Source organism: Carassius gibelio, chromosome B11 (assembly GCF_023724105.1).
Source record: "Carassius gibelio isolate Cgi1373 ecotype wild population from Czech Republic chromosome B11, carGib1.2-hapl.c, whole genome shotgun sequence".
In the NCBI taxonomy this organism is placed as follows: domain Eukaryota; kingdom Metazoa; phylum Chordata; class Actinopteri; order Cypriniformes; family Cyprinidae; genus Carassius; species Carassius gibelio.
The window spans coordinates 6978876-7005123 of NC_068406.1; the positions used below are offsets into that span (position 1 = coordinate 6978876).

The 26248-nt window shown below is 36.1% G+C and overlaps 1 protein-coding gene across 2 annotated transcripts in view; it reads left to right on the plus strand.

Moving 5' to 3' along the window:
• camk1b (calcium/calmodulin-dependent protein kinase Ib) overlaps nucleotides 1-26248 on the plus strand; it is a 47248-nt gene that overhangs the window by 3542 nt on the left and 17458 nt on the right. The window contains exons 1-3 of one of the 2 annotated variants that reach the window (XM_052569276.1): nucleotides 2504-2694; nucleotides 7308-7418; nucleotides 25413-25544. In XM_052569276.1, coding sequence (XP_052425236.1) covers nucleotides 2684-2694; nucleotides 7308-7418; nucleotides 25413-25544 — 254 coding nt within the window. In that variant the 5' untranslated portion in view covers nucleotides 2504-2683. Of the gene's footprint in view, nucleotides 1-2503; nucleotides 2695-7307; nucleotides 7419-25412; nucleotides 25545-26248 lie in introns of those variants that run through there. The other variant, XM_052569277.1, reaches the window with a different exon arrangement.

The following is a 26248-nucleotide window of genomic DNA, read 5'->3' on the forward strand; positions in this document are numbered from 1 at the left end:
TTTTGCTATTTTTGGACCAAAATGTATTTTCAATGCTTCAAAAAATTCTAAATGACCCTCTGATGTTTTACGGGTTTGAAACAACATGAGGGTAAGTTATTAATCACATCATTTTGCAAATTGGGCTAACTAACCCTAGTAACCGTTTTTTGTTTACAAGAAGTTACAGTCAAAGGAATTGTAATTGTCCTTTAGGTTAATCATTTGAAATAGTAAAAACAATATGTTCAAACTTTTGACTACTTTCTTTAATAGCTACATAACACAATACTTCTACTTTTACTTTCAGTACTTGAGTAGTAAATTTAAAAATAGACTACTTGCAATACTTAAGTACAAAAAATGTTGAATACTTTAGTACTTGTACTTAAGTGTGGTGCTTAAAGAGCACTTCTACTTCTACTCAAGTCACTTTTTTGATAGAGCACTTGCACTTTTACTCAAGTATGGTTCTCTAGTACTTTATACATCTCTGAGTGTATGTATATATATATATATATATATATATATATATATATATATATATATATATATATATATATATATATATATATATATATATATATATATATATTAAAATTAAAATGGTCATAACTTGAAAACAAATTATTTAAAATATATGAAATTACACTTCACTGTATTTGACCGTAAAAGGACAAAGCCTGACTGAAAATGCTTGATGTTTTAGTTTAATCAGTTATCTTATCTGAACATATCATCTGTTTCTTTTAACCAGTCACATGTGTGCCCTTTCTCTTTCAGCCCATTAACATTTCTTTTCTGCATTCTTTTGATTATTCCTCCTCTTTGGCACAGCCAGTGTTGGCATTATTTAAAGCGTTCTGGCTGTTTGATTTCCTCATTTGAACATTCTTCGGGATCAGACAGCCTGCCGGTTTTAGCAATTAATAACCTCAGATGGAGCTGGTTAAAGTCTAGTATTTGACCAGTTGCTGTGCTAGAATAGATCAAGCCTTTATCAGTCGTTGTGGGCTGCTCTGAAAGTCAGGATGTGATTGATGTGCAGATAGACGCATTCATGTTAGGGCTGGTTACAAGCAGCATATCTTCCTCTTTGCAAAGCTTTAGTTTGTGCAGTCAGTTGTGCAGTTCTGTACGAGGCTGTAGAAGGAAATAAAGTCACATTTATAACTGCATTATAAGTATTCTAAAACAGTAACAAAGCAACAGCTGAACTTCCCTATGCTTTCCCGCGGCATTCACTTCCCTTTAGAGTCATGTCGAGGGCACTGCACTTTGACAGAGCTATTTGCACATAAAAAAAAAAAAAAGCAAAATACTGCATTTTGTTATAGAGCAAGTCATGTGCTATAATTAAAAGCTGAGCTTTGTACCTGTGTGCAAATAACATGTGGATTACACACTTGTTGATGGGTTGTTTGTCGCAAGCAACCATATGGCATTTGTGTATCTGACGGCATCTCATCCATGCTTAAAGAGACAGTGCAACCAAAATGAACATTCTCTCATCATTTTATCACCCTTATGTCATTCCAAACCTGAATGACTTTCTTTCTTCTTCGGAAAACAAAAGTGGTCTTTTCTCACACTGTGGAAGTCATGGGACCCCAAAACAGCTCATTTAAACACGCCCCCACATGTCTACATCACGATGTGAGAATATTTGCATAACGCTGGGCAAATGTACACGCAAAGAAAGAAGACATAACCATTTATTCTCGCTGTTGCCACCGGCGCCATGTGTGTTTCATTGTGAAAGCGAAACTACTTACTTAGTAGTTACCACTTCTTACTACTTTAATAAATTAATAATTAATTAGTAATTATGTCCCCACGTTTTGTCTTGTCACGCTGGGAGATGGCATCACAGTATGTTAAGGAGCGTAACATTTCTTGTGGTGTTCAATCACAACGCACTGGATAGCTGGCCAATCAGAGCACACCTCGCTTTTCAGACCGATGAGCTTTGTAAAAATTGACGCGTTTAAGAAAGGTGGGGCAGAGAGGAGCAACAATAATGTAGAGAATGTGGAAAATAATATGTTTTTTAAACGTAATCCACATAAACACAACGCATTAGACCAAATACACCAAATAATGTTCTTTTTAGCAACGCCATATAACCCCTTTAAATATTGTATAATCAGAATGATGATCGATTAATATTGATTAGTAGCCGTTGTGGACCCAGCCCTATTTTGTAACAGATCATAGCTACAAAGTCTATTAAGCTTCACAAATAGCAGCAAAAAAAAAGCATAGATAAAGCACTATATTGACTTGAGATGCTATGTTTGAAGAACAGACCAACAATTGAGTTGTTATGAGCTTCCCCAGTTTGGGGGGTTTGTGTCGATGTCGCAGTGCTAATGATCACTGACAGGTGTTGATTTTGAAACCTTTCCAACAGATAAAGCAAGTCATTATATAGATTGTTTTTTGCACATCCTGAAGTGGAGGCCCTTTTTAGGGTGAGAGAAGACTCGCTAAAGTTGTATGTAAGCTCTATACTTCCTGAGTTTGAGTTATGTTGTGGTTAGATAGCTCACCTTAAAAGGGGAAGCGCAGCTTGTGGTCATAAACGCCCATGACAGACTCTATTAGCACGAATAATGAATTGTTCTGAGTCTGGTGTGATTGTTCCGACCTGCTGAAGGTTTAGGTGTCACTCTGTATCTCTTCTGTCCTCTTCTGAGCAGCCATGGGAAACCAGTGAGTATCTCCATCGTCTGTCTGATGAATCCAACATTTTGAATGCTGCATGGTGATCTAGATGGTAGCGTTGTGTATGAATGTCTGTTTTCAATCCTTCAAGCTTGCCTTTTGATTCTCCTTTCAATGTGGGTTAGTTCATAGCTCTTCTATAATCTATTTCTTGACCTCTACTTGGTTCCACACTAACAAGCGGTGAATTAAAACCCTTTCTACCTCTGGACCTGCATGCACAGTGATGCAAATATCTTTGTTATGATATATGGTGCCTATGTATATGATTCTTAAAACTTCTTGCCTGAGATTTGGGATGCCTTTAAATCTTTGGTGTGTGGTCACGTTTTGCTTGGATGGAGTTTAGTCTAACTCAGGGATGTGTTTGGATGCTCTGGTGGTGATTCTCAATTAGAAAATGGGTTTGTCAATAGAGAGAATTGAATGTCTTCCATCTTCTTTGCATGTGTCCATGTTAGATGTCAGCCCGGGCATCACGTTTAATTCATGCACTCTTGTCTTAAGCTGTGTGGGGTTGTCATCTGTATGGAATGCAGAAGTTTTAAGGAAGTATACAATTTTTAAGAGAGATTTCCAGTAGTATGTTTGTATAATGTTAAACCAAAAGTGTTATCGTAGCAATTATGAATCAGATTTCAGTTATTACGGTAATGCAGCGTAGCGCTTTGAGAAATCAGTAATTGTGGGGTCAGTTTAACTGTGCCGGGACATCAAGTATTTCCTATTACACTACATCCTGTGGTCTATTGAGAAGTCTGATGTTACCCATTAAATATCATGGTGAATCCATATTAACACAGTGAACTAAAATACAACTTACAATGGAAGTCTATGGGATAACATGCAGTTCATATCCTAAAAATGGTAATTGCAAGGAAATGTATTTAATTTTTGTTTGTTTGATATGGGTCAGAATTTTCCCGAAGAAGAATAAAAAATCATGCAAGATAAAGAAAATGTGTTTTTCATGTTGGTTTTTTCGAGGCTTTTGGACAAAAATCATTTAAACCATTTTGAAGAAAAAGATTTAACAGTCAATCTAAATCATTATTATTGTTGTGAATTTTTATTAAGTTTGGTATGATCATTTAAAACCTAAACTTGTAATGTCATTAATAGGTAAAATTATCTAATTTTTCAAGAGACTAATTGACCATGCAGTCTTAACCGGTCCTCTCTTTGATATAATTTCACATTTTTAATTGCTGCATATTTTTGCACACTGTTTGCGTCACATTGCTTTATTGGTCGCACCACATTTTGCAAGAATTTAATTATTTTAAAGAAGCTTTTTCTTCATTATCACATCACACCACACCCTAACCGTGTATTACAGAAGAAGTGTGTTCAATGTGTGTATGAATAGCATCTTTAATGTACATATTTGCATAAAATAATAGGATGAGATACAAATGAGCTTTGCATAAACTAGGTCTGATCTATTTTCTGTCCAATTACAGCATGCCACAGTTGCTGTCATTAAAGTTTAACTTCCTAAACCCCAAACTATCTTTAATGTATGCCTAGTTCAGCTATGACTTAAATTTTGGTGCTAGCAAACAAAACGCTCCGATGTCTTATCAGTGTAACATTGTTGTGACACTACCCAACATTGCATAACTTCTGTTTTAGGAAAGAGGAAATGTACTGCCTCCGATTAAGAAACAATTAACTGAGGTTTACCGGAGAGACAGCCCTCCTTAAATGCACATATTTAAACAGTTTAGAGTGTTTACCCAAACTGTACGCCTAAAGCAACCGAGATCCCACCGCAGCTGCTCTATTAGCTTGCCATTTGGATCCAGACGCACTGTGGATCACCGGGTTCCCATCCAAACATTGTCATTACAAAGAAAGAATACAGTAAAAAACCAACTGTTTTTAAGTTAGAATAGACATAGCCAAAAACAACACAGTAGACCATTATGATTGACAGTAGGTAAAATGGTTTGGCATGAGTTGATGATGACAACTTTTAGCAAGAAGAATATAGACAAAACAGACACAACAACCCCCCACGCAACAAGACATGAGCCTCTTCTGAAAGCGATTGCTGAAGATTGCAGACCTGCTGGGCGACCGAATGTGCAAAGCTGCGTGAATGTTATTTCGGCATTGGTCTTAGGATATCCCTACGGCTGTGTGGAGTGAAAGTAACATTCACGATTCCTGAGCTGTTTGGTGACTCGTGAATCGTGCTGGTGAAAATCAAATGGCAAAACACTATTTACAGATTTACAAAGTTATACATTTTAGGTTTTGTTATGAAAGCCATGTGACATTTAAGTAACACTTTATTTTAAGGTTTCATATTTTACATGCAATTGATTGTGCATAATTGCATTGGAAGTAACCCTAAGCCAAATTTTAACCCTAATTATATAGTAAGTACATGTAATTAATTAATATGACTCAGTACTTAAATGTATAATTACTAGTGCTGGGCAACGATTATTTTATTTTTAAATTTGCGATTAATCGCATGATTGTCTGCGATTAATCACATTGTTATGCACAAAACTAATTTGCACTTTTTTCGTTTAAAAGTACTGCTACATGAACAAAAGTGCAATAACATGGTTTGCAAACATTTTCAACAAATAAGATGCTCCTTTTACATAGTAGCAGGGAAAATATTTAACTTATTAACATTAATGTAATTCAATTAAATATAAAATAAGCTATTTGTCACTGCCAGGACAGGAAGATATGTTATATTTTGTTATAGAAAAACAAGTTATGCTCAGAGTCCAGAGCCTCCATCATAACATTATAACAGGCACCTTTCTATTAAAGACCAGCACGATTGCAGCAGAGTGCGGTGTGGGACAACACTTGATAAGTGGGTAGAGACTCGTGAGTGCGGGATTTGGGAGAATAATTAGGGTGGGCTCACACTAGGCAATCTTAACCCCCAAAGCCTGGTTCGTTTGACTAGTGTGATCGCTTTAGCAGTCCCTGGCTCGTGGGAAGAGGTGGGCAAGAGTGCGGTTCAGTTATATATAGATCAGCGAGTGTGAGCGCTAACCACGCCGGAGTGCAGATCTTCTGATGCGTGCTGCATGAATGCGTGAATATTTCTGAAATGGCAAAAGCGATAGATATGTAAAGCAATATATTGTGAGAGGGACATGTGTTACCGCATCCCATACAACTCAAAATAATAAACCACAAAGTTAACAAAACTATTCACTGCACTCTGTTTACGTGTTATCGGAAACTTCCTATTTCCTATATTTTAATAAGTGATTATGAGCTCGTTGCATTCTTTTCTGTTAAAAATAACAGTGGACAGTGAATGTTGATGCTTAGCCAAAATAATTTGATCGGGAGCATTCCCTCCTGTCATGCATGATTTGTCTGTATTTGTATTCATAGCCAGTGAGCAACAGACTTCCATAATAATAAAAAAAAAACAGCTTTAACGTGTGAAAAAAATAATTATCGGCGTTATTCAATTAATGCATTAACGTGATAACAATGCATTAACTTGCCCAGCCCTGATAATTACATAAAGCTTAACCGATATTTGTACTTGTTATATTCCAGAGCTATTACATTGTAACCAATGCAATAAACCACTAATTATGTAGGTACAATTACTAAAATCTATTATATACTATTTTGACTAAATAAATTCTAAAATTGTCAAATTATAGAAACCTACTAAATGCTACAATTTCTTTTCTGCAACATTTACAATCACAGCATTATAATGTTCAAGCATAAAAATTGCATATTGATTTTGATTACATTTAAGCTTGTTATAAAGTTAATAGTGGTTTTAAATGTCTAAAATGTTTAGTTTTGAATACAGTTTCCAAAATGTACTGATATTAACAGTTATATAAAACATTTACACAACTAAACAAAAAAAAAGAAAAGAAAAAAAAAAACTGGTCCCTAAACATTGCAGTTTTTTTTAATATAAATTTGCATTTTTAAACACAAAAACGTTTTCTGCATGAATGTAGTGCCCTTTAGCCATTTTCGTCCGAGTGGATACTTTTTATCAGGTATAGAACAGGTAAGTAGCAGGAAAAATTTGTTTTTCTTAGTGTCTTGAAGTAAGAGAAAATAATTAGTTTCCACCATGCTTAATCAGCTAAGAATTAAAGAATGAAATTGTAGCAAGATCTTTTAAGTAGCTGCGGCCGACTGAGCTCAGTTTACACTGTCATGTCTCACTGAAGACTGAGCTAAATAAGAAAGCCCTGGGTTATAGAAGTGTGTAGTTCTCAGAACTCTTGCTTTGAAATACTCAAGGGAAAACAGACAGATGGGGAGCACTTGTTTTGACACGAATACTGATCAGTTTATACATAGTAAAAGTTTGTAATGCTTAAAAGACACATCATGTGTCTTAAGGTGACACTTGTAGGCTAAATGATACTGCAGTCATGTAAACCTGAATATTTCCACATGGTGAGGTCAAAATCCAAGTGAATTGCCCTACAGGTCAAAGTTTTTAGAAATTCAGCTGAAGCCGAGTTAGTTTCTGGGAAATTTCATGTCACTAAATGTAAGTTTGGGCCTGAAAAATCTGTAGGATGTGTTGCGTAGCATAATAATTGAATGGTTTCCTCTTCTTCTCTCAGTTTATCCAACACTGACCGTAGCAAAATGCCATTGGGAGAGGATGGACACTCTTGGAAAAAGAAAACATCGAACATCAAGGACATCTATGACTTTAAAGAAGTTTTGGGAACGTAAGTATAAGAACATTTTACTTCCAGCTCAGCATCTACAGAGCTACCGCTGATGTTTGCGTTTGAGCTGACGGTGGTTGTTTCTTCCTGATATTAATCAACTTGTCTGATTTGAATTATGTTACAAGTTTGTGCTGAGGACTTTTTTTGTGTTGACATAATGCGGACATGGCACTTCTCTTTTGTTCCAAGTATACGATCATAACATTTGCAAGCTTTTAATGGACTTTTAATAGGGAACATTCAGTATTTAGTAGTCAGCCCACTCTGCGAATCAGATTACGTTAGGAAATTATCCAATCATAACAGAGCTCATTTATGAATAGAGGTCTTAAAGTATAAGCAGCAAAAGCAAAACCGGTCTGGTTTATTCAGAGTATTTTTGGTGCAAGAAGCCTTGACTAAAATTACTTCAGAGAAAAAAGTTATAAACGTCTATAGTAAGACTCTCTTAAAACAAACCAGATATCCTCAATGTGACAAGCAGCAACGAAATTCCCACAACTGCTCATGTGTTTCTGTCAATCTGATATGAAACGGTGCAGCCCATTTTACATAAAGTGCTTATTAATACAAAGAAGATTTAATAGTTATAAATTTTTCTGTTTCTGATCCCACTTGTTTCTTTAGCAAATTTTTTTATTATTCATTTAGCACTAAAAAAAAACAATCCTGCACATTTGGTCCTAACTCTTAAATAAAAGCAATATTATCTTCTATATCTATCGGTAACTACTCATTGACACATGAACAATAATTTTAACATACAATTTTTTTTTTTACCCATTTTGTGTTGGACTTAATGAAATGAATCGTGGTTCAGTGAGCAAAGAACCAGTGAATGAGACTAATCCTGAATTGTTTTAAACTTTTTGATCCTATAAAAAGGACTGGCTCACATTAGAACTTTGTTCCGACTTCACACGTCTGTTGCTCGTCGTCTGTTTTTTTTGTTTTCGTTTCATTTTATTAATTCAATCTGCATGGAATTTTTCTTCTGGCACTGTAGATTCAGTAGCAGTGCAACACTTCTCCCAAAACACAGTCACAGAGTATTTTAGTATAATGTTCCATCTACATCAGCAAAAAAATACAGATGTTTTTCTTTTTTTTTTTTTTCGGAACCAGTTCTGAACAGGAACCAGTGCTCAATTCCAAACCCAAGTCACTCATTAAACACTTCCACATGCTTTACTCAAGACTGGGGGGCATTGCAAGGACTGATTTTTAGGGCTTGTTTAGTTTTCGGGAGTGGAAGTTGACCCTTGACCTCTTCCCAAACGGTGACAGGAGTGGGAATATTCTGGGCCCGTATCCCAAGCCTGGATTCAATGTTAATGGAATCTTCTGTGAGCTCATGTCTGCAGCGAGAGTAAAACAGAGAAGCCGAAATGATGCTTTCATTTATTTAACTAGAGTCGGTCTAGAGTTCTCTGCTGTGGGGTTAATGAGAACATTGAAAGACATGTAATGTTTTAAACAGTCCCAGAGTCCCCGAACGAATGGAAACGTCTTAATCCCAATCAGTTTTTCTTTCACAAGTCTCAAGATTCCAGTATTAGCCAAACTCTGTTCTTGAGGTCAGTTTTGGATGTTGTCCAGGCTTGTTTGGGAATAGATCAACAGCTCTACATCGTTCAACTGCGAGGGTTGGTTGTCTTGGCAACAAGAGGAGACACTTTCCATATGGACTATAACTGTTGCTATGGAAACAAAGTTTTTATTTTCTATTAATAATCTGGTGAGTAAACGTGTGAGCATCAAGAGCCTCGATGTTCAGTCTAGTGGAAAGGATTTTTGGGGTGTTTTGTCCAGTCGTGATGGTCTGCTGAATCTTCTTCAGGCTTCGTCTGCGTGACTTTGTGTTGTAGTTGACCGCTTTGAGGGACAGTATGCAGCTCCTCATCAAATCTAGGGCTAAATAAACTCTTTAAATAGCCAGACGCATAAAATTTAACTCATAAACTGGAGAAGATGTCAATATAATGTCGAACTGTTAATGTGGTTCACTAAAACTTCTGTTGAGTAAGTGTGAGGCTCAGGAAATGTAAACTGATGCAAAAACCAAAGCCATTTCCTTTGGCGTGGAGTCATAAAAGCCACCTTAGGACCATCTGTACCAAGTCTCCAGAACATTTTGTACCAGCAATAAACCATAGTTGTGGTTAAGCTGGATTTATGACCACAGGCCATCTAGAAACACACTAAAATGCTTTAAAAGACAGACAGCACCATCTTAAGATAAATTTTCCGGCAGGCAGTTGAGTCATTCTGTAGATACATGATCAGGATCAGGAAGCGGCTCTATTATTCATTCATCGTTTTCATCGAGATGTTTTCCAAGGTCCGCAGTAGCATAATATGGATGCAGTACTACAGTAAAATGTTTGCTGCAATTTTATGCATTTCAACCTTTTTAACGTTTGTTGAAGTAGTTTCAACAGTAGGTTCTCCATTTTAATTTTATTTATTTTTTGTTCAGCAGACCATAAACCAAAAAGAAAATCCCATGGACCTAAGGGCCATTTACATCAAAAATTATAACAACAAGGATAACTATAATTATATTAATGTGCGCACCAATTACGGTTTGTTTACTTCAAGCTCATGCTACAGTCATGATGTAATTTGCTTTAAATGGATAGTTTTCAAATCTGATTGTTTTATTGGTCATTAGCTGAAAAATGATTCCACTAATATCGTTACTCTGCGCAGTTATCGTTAGAGTTGTGGTGTGGATGTCCCTGTTTTTGTAAAACCAGAACGACTGTTAAAATGTTATAGGTGTAGTTATGGTCATTGGTGTTAACACTGAAGGAGGAACCTGAGCCATAATTCATAGATACTAGTTGGTCAGTAAGCAGTCACCCAAAACACATTAGCAGCTGAAAGCTGATGTCTTTGTGGTGGTTTCTCCACATCTCTTTTATTTGAGGACATAATTCCAGACTCTTCTATGGCCCTACGCCTTGGATGTTTGTCTGTTAAGCAATTGGTTTTACATGCTTATGCTATCAAACAATACATTACAGCAATATTTCAGTATGTTGCAGATATATTACAGTATTCCTGGTGTATGTGGATTCTCGTGAAAGCACTGTTTGCTGTTGGCTCTGTTTGTATCCAAGAGATACAGGCTGTGTATTTAGCTTTTGGGCGGACGCTGTTTGTTCCATTCTGTTTTAACAGTTGTTGATGTACTCGGCTCTGAAAACTGTCATGTTTCTTCACCCCCACCCAATCCCTCGTGCCCCCGCGCTCATGTAGTTATTCTACAAACTCAGTTTATCAACACCATAATGACTTCCTTGAGTAAATGTTTGACTAAGTGACTCCTGTGGACACACTTTCAGATTAAACAGACTGTTTTTTGAGGACATCATTAAGAGGGTTGTGTAATCTTCGGGAAGTACACATTACTGCGATGCTTATCAAAAATGTACATTAGACTTAAATTCTTGCATGCATGTGTTTTTCAGAGTTTCTGAATACAGTTTTTCCAACTTTAAAATAAGCAGAGTGTGTGCGCGCTGTGGACCTGCCTTTACCAACACGCTCTTTAAATAACAACAAAAAAAAGCTGACTTTAGACCAGGTCTTAGTTGGTCTATGGTGCAGTCTATTTCAGTTGCCTCTAAATAGCAACGCGTCAACAATGCGCCTGAACACACTTTGTTTTCAGAACAGCACACCCATGAACACACAAATGGGTGCAAATGCATTTGTTATTTAAACAATGTGGAACGTGGAAAGGATTACTACATCAGGAGGAGAAAGTTGCGTTCGTGAATTACCTGCGTCTCTGCATCTCTTTCTGCCAATAATGAAGTTGTGAATTTGGTTACTTAAAAACAGCATCACCTAAAAGCTGAATAAATAAGCCTTCCATTGATGTATGGTTTGTTAGGATATGACAGGATTTGTCTGAGACACAACTATTTGAATATCCGCATTCTAATGGTGCAAAAAAATCTAAATATTGAGAAAAATCAGCTTTAAAGTTATCCAAATGAAGTTCTTAGCAATGCATATTACTAATCAGAATTGTATAATAATATAGACCGGTGATTAATCTGACTTGGAATTACCTGTGCATTAAATGGTTTTAATGCATACCCGCCAGCCAATCAGAATCGAGCATTCAGACAGACCGTGGTATAATAAAGTAATAATGACAATACTTATTTGCTATCTGAAACTCAACCTATAGCAAGACTGCAGTGTGCACTTGTTATATGGTTAGATCCTTAGGTCGACATGACTGTAGATGCAAGCATCTATATTCCACAATAATAATACTAATATAATGAATATACTAATATTACAGATTCTTATTTTTCGTTCACTAAAGCATCAGTTTTAAAGCTCTCTTTATTTAATAAACTAATCATGACAGTATTTGTGTGTTTTCTGTAGACTCTATTGAAAAACACTAGTGTTCTGTTGCTATGGTTAAGTCATAAGGCAAATGTGACTTTAGTTCGCAAGTGACTATATTATGCTAATATAATCAGCGGTGCACATCATTTTTTCAGCCTGGTTCTCATAAGAGAACCTGGAGATTTGGTTTGGTCCTCACAATGCATATAGCGTGACCCATTAAATGCAAATATAAAAAAATAATTAATAATAGTTATAATATTATTGCACTTTAGTTTTTTTTAAATTAAATAATAGTAAATAAACTAAATAATAGTGTGTGATCATATTATTAAAAATAAAAAGCAGCCCTAGTATTAAATACAAATGCATTTATTTTATAGTAAATAAACTTAAAAATAAAATGCTAATATTTACTACTACTTTGTTTGCCTCTTTAAGAAGAATCGCTTTATGTATTCCCCAATTTTAAGTCGCTTTGCAAAAAAGCGTCTAAAAATAAATTAACAAAAGCATTTTCATCATATTCAAAATTAAAATCAGCAGGCTTTTATTTTGGCGGGTCGCGGGCAAGTAAGTATACGCGCTTCCGGATTTAGCGCTGCTACTGATTAAAGAGCGTCAGTGGATGAATGTCACAGTTTTGCATTGTGCTTTGAAATGGTAGGCATAGCCTAGATTCATGCTTTCAGGTTGAAAATAAAACTTATATAGGACAATTTGTGATTTAAAATGGTAATTATGCATTAACAGTTGTCAACCATGTCGGTACGCAAATGCGCTCTCAGAACATATTTATATTACGCATTTTTTATTTTGGTCGTACATGCGGAACTGCGGACCACTTATGTGCATCCCTGTATATAACGAATATCCTAATATAACACAGATTCTTCTTTTTTTGTTGTTTACTGAAGCATCATTTAAAACATTGTATAATGTTGTTTCAGAAGTTGTGCCTAGTTTCAATAAGAACAAACACATGTAAGTAAATGGGGCCAATTTGTATTCACTCATATTAGAAGGTTTAGTGTCCCTTTGTATATTTTGGTCTTTCTTCTGCTTGGTATCTGGTCTGAAGGTCATTTCCTACTTTGATCATGTAGTGACCACGCATCCGCACAGTAACAAAAGAGCTTGCATCGATTGTATTTCCTGCATGTTTTTGTGTCGCTGTTACCATGAAAGCCTTCCAGTAATCTGAAAAACCTTAAAGACCTTAAATAAAGATTTAACATCGATGTTATAAAATAGAAGGTGGAATTGGAGGGGGGACTGTGACTGAAGCAGTTTTCCGTTAACTAAGAGAGTGCCGCTGGCCGGTAGCCAGAGCTATTTTTAGTTAATAGAGTAGAGCAGGGTTGGCAGTTTCTGTACAGTTAATCAAAATATTTATGAGCACAGCATTTTTATGTAAGTATGTTGTGCAGGATGGATTTTTATACAACGCTCTAAAATAAAATTGATGGTGGGAGCAAATAAGCAATAACTACATTATAACATTTATGTTTTATGTAGTTGTTAAATGGCTTTTGACAATAGTATGTGTCTAATATATTAGGTATGCTTGCATTTTAAGGGGGGGGGGGTCTGTAAGATTTGCTGAGATATTTTAAAATACGTCTCACAATGGCTGCATTTATTTGATGAAAAATACAGTAAAACTGTAAGATTGTGAAATATTGTTATAATTTTAAATGGCTGTTTTCTATTTGAATAAATGTCAGCAAACTTTCAGAAATCGTTTTAATATCCTGATTTAATACTAATGAAAAAAGAAGACTTATTATAGCAGCTAAAAATGGCTGTGTTGCTTAATATTAATGTAATATAATAATTAATTTATAATAAATATATATTTTTTTTCTGGCATGTCATTCTTTTCAACAACAGATCACATGTCCAGCCTTATTTAGTGGCACTGCGAGAACTATGGCGCTTCCCATCATGCTTTGCAGGGCTGGCAGTGAGTGGGAAGTTTGGAAGCACTGGAATAATCTAAAATCAATACAGAGTATGGATCACCTCTGCACGCTGCTGTTGCTCCTGACCCTGTGCTCTCATACTTTCATTTCAGTGATTGATAGACGGCGAGAGCATAGGACAGCCAGCGGTTTGACGAATTTCTGTCAGGTCAGCATAATTGTGTCAGACCTGCTTAGCTTTAGGTGCCTTAAGACAAACAAGTCAGCATTTGGGGTTTCTCAAGAAGACTTTTAGCTCTGTTTCCAATAACATGACTCACACTCGTTCTCCCAGCCCTAAGAAGTCACTCCGGGACACAGCAGGAGGTGGTCTACAGCACACGGTGAGGTGTCAGATGTCTTACAGACGTGAACAGACGTGAACAGAGGTCCATTCAGCTGCTGTCCAATGTCAGAAATCCCTCGTGAAAACTGATCATTCAGTCAAAGAGTTGAATAAATATTATATATTTAAATGTTCTAACTTCTTTAATTTTGATCGTCAACATTCCTTTTGTTCTGTTGTTGCTAGCGCCATTCTCGACAGTTTGAGCAACAGATATTGTAGTATTATTTATGTAATATTATTTTGTATTTTAATAATAATTTCTATTTTGAATTAGGTTCAGTTCACTTTTTAATTTTAGTTTAGTATACTATTTTTTTTTAATTGTAGTATTTTAATTTTAGGTTTTTTTTGTTTGTTTGTTTATTTTGCCTGCTGTCTGTTTACTACATCAGACAAGGAAAAGTCAATTGTCTGCTTTTTCATACTTTTAAGAGTCCTCTTAAACTTTTTACACTGGTAGAACATGTAGACCATTGTAACTTTTTATATTATTACTTCTATAGTTTTTATTAATATTTTGATTTAGTTTCATGGTTTCAGGTTTCATTTTAAATGTACTTTAAAATTGAGTAATTTTGTTGTGCTTTTGTCATTTTGTCTTAAGTCGCTGGGTTAATGTTTTTGCAATAGCAAAAATAAATAATAAAAAAAATAACATTGAATAGGTAAATATTATTGATTTTACTTTTATTCCAAAAATCATTAGGATATTAAGTAAAGATCATGTTCCATGAAGATATTTGGTAAATTTCCTACTGTAAATCTATCAAAACTTCATTTTTGATTGGTAATATGTATTGCTAAGAATTCATTGGACAAATTTAAAGCCGTTTTTCACAGTATTTAGATTTTTTTTTTTTTTTTTTTTTGCATCCTCAGATTCCAGATTTTCAAACAGTTGTATCTCGGCCAAATATTATCAGATCCTAATAAACCATACATCAATAGAAAGCTTATTTTTCAGAAATTCAGAAAGACTGGTTCTGCAGTCCAGGGTCACATATAGCTTTGTATGTATTTCCTTTTTCATTTTAGCATGGTTAGTCTATTTCATAGTTTATTTCATTTCAGTTAGTTGCCAACACAGCATATCTAGTTTTCATTTGAGTGTTAAATCTATTATCTATATTTTATATGTCTGTAGTACAAACATAGTGGAATGAGCTTAGTGTTCTGGGTTTATTCAAATCCATGTGCAGTAGTAAAAATGATACTTGCCTTGGCTTTGTTTTGCTGTGTAACATCCTGTTGAACAGAAGAATGTTTCAGCACTTGGATATCCAGTTTTGATTCCTCCAGGTACTTGATCTGATTATGAAGAACCCATAATCCCTCAGAATAGGCACTGAGCTGAACCCAATCACGGAGTTGCCATAGTGATGTAATGCTTTCTCTTTCATTGATGTGAAGCACAGTAAGGCATGTTGGATTTCCATTTGCTGCTTATTAGCGGATGCAGTCATGGCTCTTGTGAGTGTTGGTTTAACCCACAGCAAGATGGACATAGTGTGTCATCCAAAGTGTTGTCAGAGCAGCTTGGGTGGTAGCACAAATATTTAAAGTGAAAACCACATAATTTGGTATTAACAGCAATTTGATGTTTGTTTTTCTCTGTAAAGAAAGGAAAATTAAGTCACTTTGTGCATTGCATATATTTATTCAGCATTAAACACTCTGTTATAGGGCTGGGTGATACGGCCAACTATACTATACTCTATATTATTATATATGTATTTTGTTCTTTATCGTATGGTATAAAAGTTTATCGGGGAAGGACATGTTTTTAAGATGCTTGTAAGACCGTGAGAATGAATGTAAACATGTTTGTTCACAATTAAATAGGAAGATTATGAATCTCTTCCAAACACACAAACACAAAAATATATATATGAATGCATGTATGTGTGTACGCGTTTGAGTTTAGTAGATGAAACTATATGCTATTAATTCACACACTCACAGAGCAAGCAAACTTATTATTATTATAATTTTATATTTATAAATATATATATATATATTTGAAAACCGGTTGCACTGCTTGGTTTTAATCATTTATGTGCTAGAAGAGGTGTGAGCTGTAACCAAAAGTGTGTGTGTGTGTGTGTGTGGGAGAGCAGAGAGCAGGTGTCTCTACCAGGCTGGTAAACACCATGAGGTGTCCCCGTGCATTTATTATTCAGTCACCAATCATTGTGCACACATGCATTTGCACGCATATACACCCACAAACACAAGTCTCAGGGGCATTGCCACAGTTTTCCATCCGTTCACACACACGAGTGAGTGTGTCATGAGGCACTCGAGGAGTGTCTTCTGCAGCGATTATCCCAGGAATGAAAGTTGAATCTCCTGATTGCTGTCGCTTGTTTCTCCATATCCCCCCGGCCCACTAATCTGCTTCATTAATCATTACATCATCAGCCCCTCCCCCATTTCCTGGAGCAGGTGTGCCCATCTTGCACAAGCAGATGCATTCATGAGGTGGTGCTCATCAAGTCAGACTTTCACAGGAAATTTTTTTTTTTTTTCACCTCAAGTGATGGTTCACAGTGTATTCTTTATTATCAGCCATTCCCAACCCACCTACTACTATACTGCTTCCAATGTGAACGCTATTTCAAAAGTGACCAGGTAGCTTTTAAGATGCTTTATTTTGTCCAGAATTTAAGTTACAATCACATGCATATATTACAGGAAAAAAAAAAAAAAATCTATGCTGAACTTGAAATTTATCCACAGTGACATACAAGTTAGGTGTTACTGTTCCGGAAGGCGATGGAGACCAATATAATCCACAAAATGTCTTTTAACAATAACATACAGTAAACTGAACAGAAAGGAGACTTTAAATAGGACAGCTGACAAGGGTAAACAAGGTGATGGGAGTTAACTTATAATGACTAATGAGCAAATTAACTCAAGAGTTAAACTGAACATGAACAACAAAACCATATAAGGAAAAACAGGAACCGGCAGCCTTAACCGAAAAAGAAAACACTAAAGTTCATACTGCTAACATTAGGTGAAATGTTACAAATGTACTCAAATTTTATTCAGGACCGTTAAGTATTAATAAAAAAAAAAAAATTGAACTTAATTTGACTATCACCCAATTTGTGTGTGCGATTACAGTTACAGTTATACAGTTTATTATTGGGGTGTTAGCTTAGCAACATGCTAATTCCAAAATCAGTAGCAATTTGGGTGTCTTGTGCATGTAAAGATGCAGCGCAGTGTTCAGCAAATCAGTTCGGGACTATTCACACAAAACGTGTTTTTCACACAGAAGCTAAACAACTTTTTACTTTAGCACCAAATTTTTAAAACACAATGTCACATCTGAGGTGCTGCAAAAGACACAAAATGCAAATGCAGCTCTCAAAACAAGGCAAGGAAAAGCAAGGCAGTTTGCTAGTTTTTGAAACATAGCTTATAAATGTTATTACACATTTGTGCTATATGTATTTCTTTGTGTAAAACACAAATGAAATTACTTCCTTTCATCTGACCGTCATATGTACACTTCATAAAAGGCCATGTGGAAGTGAACATCCGTGAAGGGCCCATACAAATAGTGTTCTCTTTATACAAATAACATTAAACACTTCTTTTTTCTGTTTGTCTAGTCTAGTCATTACAGATATTGTCTGTTAATGTTTAATGGTAGTGTCTGCAGGCTAACCTCTGGGCTCGGCCGACGGCAAGGTGTGAGGTCGCAACTCCTGCTTTGGAAACAAAAATATCCGGAGGGATCATTCAGTGCTGCTGTTTGTGCATGTTTGTGTGCGACCCTGAGCCACTGCGTTCTAAGTGCACTGTACGACATCTGTGAATCACATCATCTGTGTGCCAGAAACATTCAGCTACAATATCACAATGAACTAAAAGAATAGGACAGATGCATATAGTGAATAGTATATCATAGCAGTAAAGATAATTGCTTTATTGTTATTTTGGATTGTCAGACTACTGTCCTTTAGTTTTATGTTTTCATAGAGTTTAGGATCGAGACAAACACACTTACTTACTGGTCATCTGATTTACAATTTTCATAACCACTTTATGCTTAATGGATTATGTGTGTGTGTGTGCTCACACTATGACTGTAGCATGCTTATGCCATATGTACCGTAATGTAAATAACTGGTTCACCCAGAATCAGCCTGCCTCGTCCCAATCCAGATTCTGATCTAAAAATGTCAAATCAGCAGTGCTGTTCTCAGATCAGCTGATCTCACACACACTCTGGAGTTGAACCCGAGCTAAGCAGAGATATATGGCATCCGTCCAGAAACACTGGGCCATCTGACTTGATTCACACGATTCAGTCTCAATCTGGCCTCCAGCACAAAAGCTGCACCTGCTTTTTTGTTTATTTTGGGGAAGGTTACATAAGTACGAGTGACGGTTCTGTGTTAAGTCTGTGGGACCTGCGCTGAACTGAATTTAGGCTGAGCACTGCCTCAGGAAGCAAGATGTCATGCGGCGTCGGTCTCCTGAGAGATGAATTATTAAATTGTTTGTGGTATCTAATTAGATTAGATTATTAGTTTTCTAAAAAAAAGGTCACGTCCCCATGAAGTTTGTTTGCCTCAGTGCTCTAATTTAGTGTGAAGAAATCTTTAATATTGTACTGGTCACTGTTTTTAATGCTATTAGAACAAACAATTAAAGCTTTAAGCTTCCAAAATTACATGGATGCACCATAAATGTATTATAAAAGTAGCCATTTGATAACATTATGTGATGAGCGAAATCTTTTCAAAGAATCGGTTGATCCAGTTCATCAAAGAGGTTTTAATGATTGGTTTATGATTTGAACTGATTAAAGTTTGGACTACAACTATAGGTTATTGAACTATTCCTTAAAAATGTATTGAAAAGAAGTCAAACCCAGCAGAAGCCATAACAAAAACCCAACAGACTGTTGTTAATGGAACATGAGAAAGAAAGAGAGAGAAATAGACAGTATATTAATGGGAAAGAGTGCTTAATGGAGGGAAAGAGAAGATAAATGAGAGCGCATGTGAGAGTATTATAGACATCCTCCCAAAGATGTCGATGACTGTTCCAAATAGTAGGCAGAAACATTATTCAGCCGAAGAGTGCATTGTGACAATCTCAGTGAAAAATAAATCAAAGAAGATCATAGAAAATAAATGTGCTTTTTTAAAATCATAACTAATTAAAGTTCATATTTTGGAGTCCATCTCTGGCCCAGCGACCCTTCCTCTGTCCTCTGTGTCATTCAGGAAGTATAATCAGGAAGCCACAACAGACAGGCCTGTGTTTTAATCTAGTCCACGTCCCTTGGCTCCACCAGATGGCCGTCCACTTGTGTCACTGACTGGAGAGGAATGTGCTGCTTTGCTCTATAGCATTCCACAATCCCCAGTGCTTTCTGAACAAGACGTTTAATGAAATATAACACATTATTTTCCACATAATGTACATTATTGTTGCTCCTCCATCCCTCCTTTTCTGAAACTTGCAATTTATGTTTTCTTTAGGTTTTCTCCTATTTGATTAAATCCAACTGATTGCACTGGCCCCCCACACACATACACGCAACATTCCTAGCATTGCTAACTTGACATTTCAGCTATTCATCCTAAAAAGAAAATGCAGACAAGTAAATACCAAAGTTACAGTGGTCAATGTAAAAGGTCCTCTAAAATCAGTGTGCAGCACCCAGACAAACACATTTCTGCTTATGTGAAGGATGACGTTTAAAGTGGATATTGGAACACGAGGAAAGTAAATGCTTTTTATCTTAACAAATAATAGTTTAGCAACTAAATGTTGCATGGCAAAATGGAAACATCTGGATTATGGTCGAATGAGAGAGGCTTGTGAAATTCCATTTCAGTTTTGCTTAAAATAAAAATAATTTTGTCTTAATGTTTGTATGCTGTTGAATGCTGCTATAGTCTAATTTGTGTTTTATTTTATAGTTTATTATATAATGTTATAGCTACTTATTTTTCATTCTTGTTCTGTTATGTATACCATTCAATTTAAATAATTTGTTTAATTATATGTACCGATATGTAATATACGTATAATAAACGTAAATGAATGAAATAGTTTGAAATGACAAGCATGTGTTTTTGGAGTGAGATCATGTTCTCTTTCATTAGATTATTGCCTCCTTTTCGCTGGGTTATGTTTCTCCATGTCGTAAACTCTAGGGGCAAGGCTTCTAACCCGGGCGTGGTGTTTAAATGACGATTGTTTTCAGACGCAAAATTTATCAATGTATGATCATTCTCACGATGTGATTGGCGGCATATGAGTTGATCACGAATCACACGTGAACCCTGTCATAATTTGATTTGTCCAAAGATAGATTGATAAATGAGGCCCTGTGTGACCAAAACGTGGCTTTCATAATTCTGATATTAAATTATTAGTGAGTTTAAGTCTTAAGATAAATCATATTGTACTGAAATACCAATAAATTGTCTACCCCTACCAAAAAACATTCAGAGTACATTAACAACCACATTGCAACACCCTGGAAAATTGTGTCAATGCCGAGCAGCAACCTCCCCCTCTCTCTAGTAAAGCCAATAAGGAATTGATTAAAACTGCAATTCATCGACTGGCCACTTGAGGCTGGCTGCAAAATCCCATAGACTCCCCATGTTAAAATTCCCAACTTTACAGTAGAAAAAAACATGTTTTCAGCCTGGTGCAAAAAATTATTTTGGTCTATATTGCTAATTTTGCCCTTCATGACAACTGTGAGGGGGGTGAATTTTTTCATAACTCATCCGTTTAAATTATATTAAGCCTTAAAGTTCTGCATAATTAAGGGCGTGGCCACTTGATTGACAGGTGAATTAAATGTGGCTTCAGCAACCAGCTCCCGCCCTTTTGCCAATTTTCGATTGTCTGGGAGAGTCGCGCAGTGACGCGCTGCCAAGATGGCGACGGCTCGCTCTTCACACTTTAGGCTTCAAAAACTCTCTTCAGGAGTCTACGGGTGACGTCACGGACACCACGTCCATGTTTTTATACAGTCTATGGTCTATGCCATTACCACTCACTCCCCCATATGATAACTTAGTGATGAAACTGAGTTTTTGAGTCAAATCTTTTCAAGTGATCGGTTAATCCAGTTCACAAAACTGGTCTTGAATGACTGGTTATGACTTGTCAGTGTTCTGGTTGCAGCAATCAACAGCTTAATTGCTTCAGAAATCGTAAATATTAAAACCTTCTACATTTCTGTTTCCTATCATTTGAAATCATTGTATCCATATTTACTGCATTGTTACGTGTATGTATACATTTTACTCAGTTGTAACTCATGTAACATCTGTGCAGATATTTTTAGCTAGAGAACACTTTTTTTTTTTCTCACTTCACTAAGACTTCCTGTTTCAGTCCTACATGTGCAGTCCGAATAGTGTTGACTAGTTTGTGTGTGTTAGTGTGCACAGCAGAGCAACTGATCCCAGGTGTTGAACCATATTGAGTTTGATGAGGTCCCAGCACTGAACATTACATGACTAAAACAAAACACGTTTGACATACTGTACGCGGGGTCTGCTGTTTTACACTCGTCACATCGATATCTGTGCGCCATCATGTTCAGTTGTGTGTCAGCACTAGTGTGGCATTGCTGTAAACAAGCAAGTATATGTGTCTCCGCATGCTGAGCATTGGCAGTTTAGCCCGCAGCCTTCTCTCATCCTCTCCTGTCATGTGCACACACATACACACATGCAGGCTTAACTGTGTATCATATCAGTGTTTGTCCTCCATGGCTGCGCTGAGCTCTCGTTGATAAGTCTGTGTGGCCGGATCTGTGCTGCTGAGGAGCTATAATCACATCCTGTTTAATAATGAGTTTACTCTTAATCTTCATTCCATTCTCAAATATTGAACAGACTGGGTGGTTTGCTGATGATATCAGAGCTTTTAGGCCTGATCACGGATCTTCTGGTCTCGTGACTGTGTGGATCTTTGTGTGTAATGGTATAGAAACAACTGAATCAACCGAGGATATATCAACACATAGTAAATTATTGTTCACTTGAAACTAGGGGTGTGTAGTATTGACAAAAATGCTATTTTCTTATAATTATGCAGTATTTTGCTAAGTGTGTTTTTGTGCTGGTGCCTTGGCTGGTTGTTGATGGCTGACTCCTGAAGCTTACATTAATTTCCAGTGGCAGTTGTACCTTTAAGGGGATTTTTTTTCTATTAGACATGTGAATAATCTTTTATGCCACATTCTCACATTTAATCAGTAAATGCAACTAGAATAATACTACACTTTCAGCATCAACAAAACCTTTTTTGCATCTGAGTTTTAGGACTACTGTGTGAATCTGCCTATAATGTTATAATGTTGCCAATGTTGCTTTTTCCTGACTGAGGAACCAGTGAAATTTGTTTAATTTTTAAATACTATTAGAATTCATTAATATTTCGAAAATTGATATTTATATTTACATTTTTCATTTTAGTTTACGTTTAAGTAATTCTGTTCAGTATTAGTTCTAGTAACTTTAGTTCTTAAAATTATTTATTTGAGTTAGTTGCCAAGGCAGCATTACTATTTAAGTAATTTAACAATTTATTTTGATGAAATTAATTAATTTTATATTAAGTGACTGTATTAGCCCTTCTTAAATTGGTTTCCAGTAGCATTTGCACATTGACTTTTTTTTCTAACTTTTCAAATTTGTATGCATCAATTTTTGTCACATTTCCGCATTTTAATCAATAAATTAAATGATATCAATAACACGCCCTAAATTTTTTATCAAATTAGTATTAGTTATTAGTATCAGTATTAACCAAATCTATTTTTGCACTAGAAGTGATGCAGATAGCTGAAGTGAATTTAGATCTATTAACACATATTGTTTATTGCAGCTCAGATGTGGTCTGAATGCATTTATTCTGCATTTACAATTGCATAAAATATGTTATTAGATAAACGTTTTACATATGCTGTTATAAATGTAATGAAATTATACCTTTAAATATGAAACTAAAACCTCCATTAGATAGTAGCAAGTCAGTGGCTTGATGGGCAAGTCATTCAGTTATTTATTCAACCAATTTGCTGAAATGGCTAAATAATTTGGGAACTAAGCATATGACTTTAAATGGATCATTGAATTATTGACTCACGATCGTTCTAAACTTAAATTCAATTAGTAACAAAAAAGAACTGCATGTTGATTGAAGGCACAGTGCGATTTAATAAAGTAAAAACAGTACAGACAATATTGACAAAACTGTTTAAAGTGTAGCTCACAACATTAAATTGAATTGAATTGTTGGATAAAATGATGTGATATGCGGGAAATCACCTTGTGTACGTGTCTATATCGCTTCATGTAAACATAGGGGGAAAAAAAAACTTTGAATTTTGAAGACATTCAAGTTTAACCAGGAGAATAAATAAACTCTAATTCTATTTGATATCACTTCCATTTCAGACCAAATTTTTCCTCAGATCCAGCTCAAAGTTAAACATCATGTGTCTCTGACCCAAACACACTAATGTTGTTTATTTCCTGAATGAATCAGTGTTTTTGATCTAATCAGAAAGCAGCGTTTAAATACTTCATCTGAATCCTGAACTCTTCTAGAGAACTCACCTCCTGTGTCATCCCTTCAGAGGAAGTCTTTTAGTATCTGCTTCCTGTTTTTCTCCATCTTCAACCAATCCACTAGCTCTAACGGTTAAAAGTGTTTGATGTTCAGCGGTGGAGTGACCTATGAGCCAGAGAGATTTCTTTGTGGACAGGGCTACAGAAATAGAAACTGAATCGTCTTGTCTCATTCACAGCTGATTTATCACATTTACATGGAAGAGCTTTTATTACTTGCCATTGTACCAAGTTGTGTCTGGTTAGGTCTTGTTGAGACAGGTCTGTCTGAGTCAACATTCAGCCCATCTGTGTCTTTCACTAGAAAACTTAAAACTAAAATAACAAAAGAGCTTTCCCAGCAGGATGTCACTTATGTCAACAGTTTTAGGAATCTTGCATATAGGCATCTGCCTTTAATGTTTTGGGGTTGCCAATAGGGCTGCATGATGTGTTGTTTAAGCATCGATATCGCAATGTACGAATCCATGATAGTCACATCGTAGTTGATCCGTTATTCATTAACTGTAGGGACCAGCTGCTCCCCGGCCCTTAACGAACGTGATTCGCGGATTAATTGTACAGCTTAACCATCATAGAGTGAAAGTTTATCATTTGCATGTTTTTTTTAAGTCCTGTTAGTTTAACAGGGCAGAGAGAGAGAGAGAGAGCGCGTGAGAGAGAGAGAGAGAGAGAGCACGAGAGAGAGAGAGCGAGAGAGATAACGAGGGAGAGTGAGTGAGTGAGCGAGAAAGAGAAAGAGCGAGAGAGAGTGAGTGAGAGAGAGAGAGAGAGAGAGAGAGAGCGCGAGAGAGAGAGAGAGAGAGAGAGAATGCGAGAGAGAGCGCGAGAGATAATGAGGGAGAGTGAGCGAGAAAGAGAGAGAGCGAGGGAGAGAGAGAGAGAGAGAGAGAGAGTGAGAGAGAGAGAGAGAGCCCGGCCGCACGCTCACCGACTTCAAACAACACGAGCGCTGTCTTGCTCTCTCTCACTCGCGCATATTAATCAATTGACATGATGGTGTTAATGTTTTAATCATTTAAAATGAGAATTTAAGTGTGCTCACCCCATTTTTGTTTTTTAGTAAAAAATTTATTAGATTTCATATCGCAATATATATCGCAGAAAAATAAAATATCGCAATATAATTTTTTCCCAATATCGTGCAGCCAGTTGCCAACCTTTTCAGGCCCAGGAACCTTTATTATTTGAATATTATTTAGGAAACTATTGTAGTGTGTATTAATATTTTAATGTAGTTTCATTCATTTTTGTTTCAATTTGAGTCATTTTAGTAATTAAAAATATTTCAGTTATGAGCCAATGCAACATTTCTGATTTTTGTTTTTCATTTGTTAATGTTATATACATTTATAATAATTGTTAATCTTTAGTTAAAGTTTGTTCAAATAATCATGAAATGTTTTGAAATGTATATGCTATTTATAGTCTAAATGCTTATATATCTGTCCATGTAGGACCTTCTTACTGAATTCTCATAACATCTTTTATGCAATTGTAAATGCAGAGTAAATGCATTCATCCCAACTCTGAGCTGCATGAAACAGTCTGTGTAAATGTATTTAAATTAATTTCAGGTATAATTCACTTCTGCGGTGCAAAAATTAGTTAATACTGATTGGTAAAACTGACACTGATTGATTATATGGATCTTGTCTTACAGAGGGGCTTTTTCTGAGGTGATGCTCGCAGAGGAGAAGAGGACGAGAAAGCTAGTGGCGATAAAATGCATCCCGAAAAAAGCTCTGGAGGGGAAAGAGAACAGCATTGAAAATGAGATCGCCGTGCTCCACAAGTGAGTCACTGAAACCGCTGTTTCAGTTCATTTACGGATGTGCACGACACACACAAACACACACTTTAAATATCACCACCTACTAGCTGTATGAACAGTGAGGCCCATGGTTGTGAAGTCCATTAAGATCTTCATATATGTGTAACAGCCGTGCTATCTCAGGGTGAGAGGACAGTAAGTGATTTGTTTGTGTGTTAAGAAGCTCGTGTTTAAACCTCTGGAATCATAAAGCTCTGAGGGAATGACTGAAGCCGGAGCTGCCGACGCTATTTTTAGTGTCTGGGTTGCCCGGGTTACCACAGGCAAAGAGGCACAGCGTTTCGCAGAGAGATTTGAGAGAAGCACTCACAGCCTGCTGCAAAGTCACATTTCTCAACAATGCTGCTGGCACCAGTGAAATGGCTTTAGACTTAAACTAGGGTTTTAAAAACCAACTGCATCCTCATTTATTTAACTCTGGTGCAAAACCTAATGTGCTGTCCTACTTAGACAGCAAATTTAAGGCATCATTGCTTCAATGTGAAGACTGTTCTAAGAGGTACAGTAGGCTGCAACATTGTGTTGCCTTCTAAGGTGCCTGATTTTGGCCAAAAAACAAACAAAAAAAACAATGTACTGCTACAACATAAGTGTGAAAAAAACAATCATTGTACTGTAGCTAAGAGTTTAATAAAATTGTATTGTGCTGTGTAATTTAATGCTTA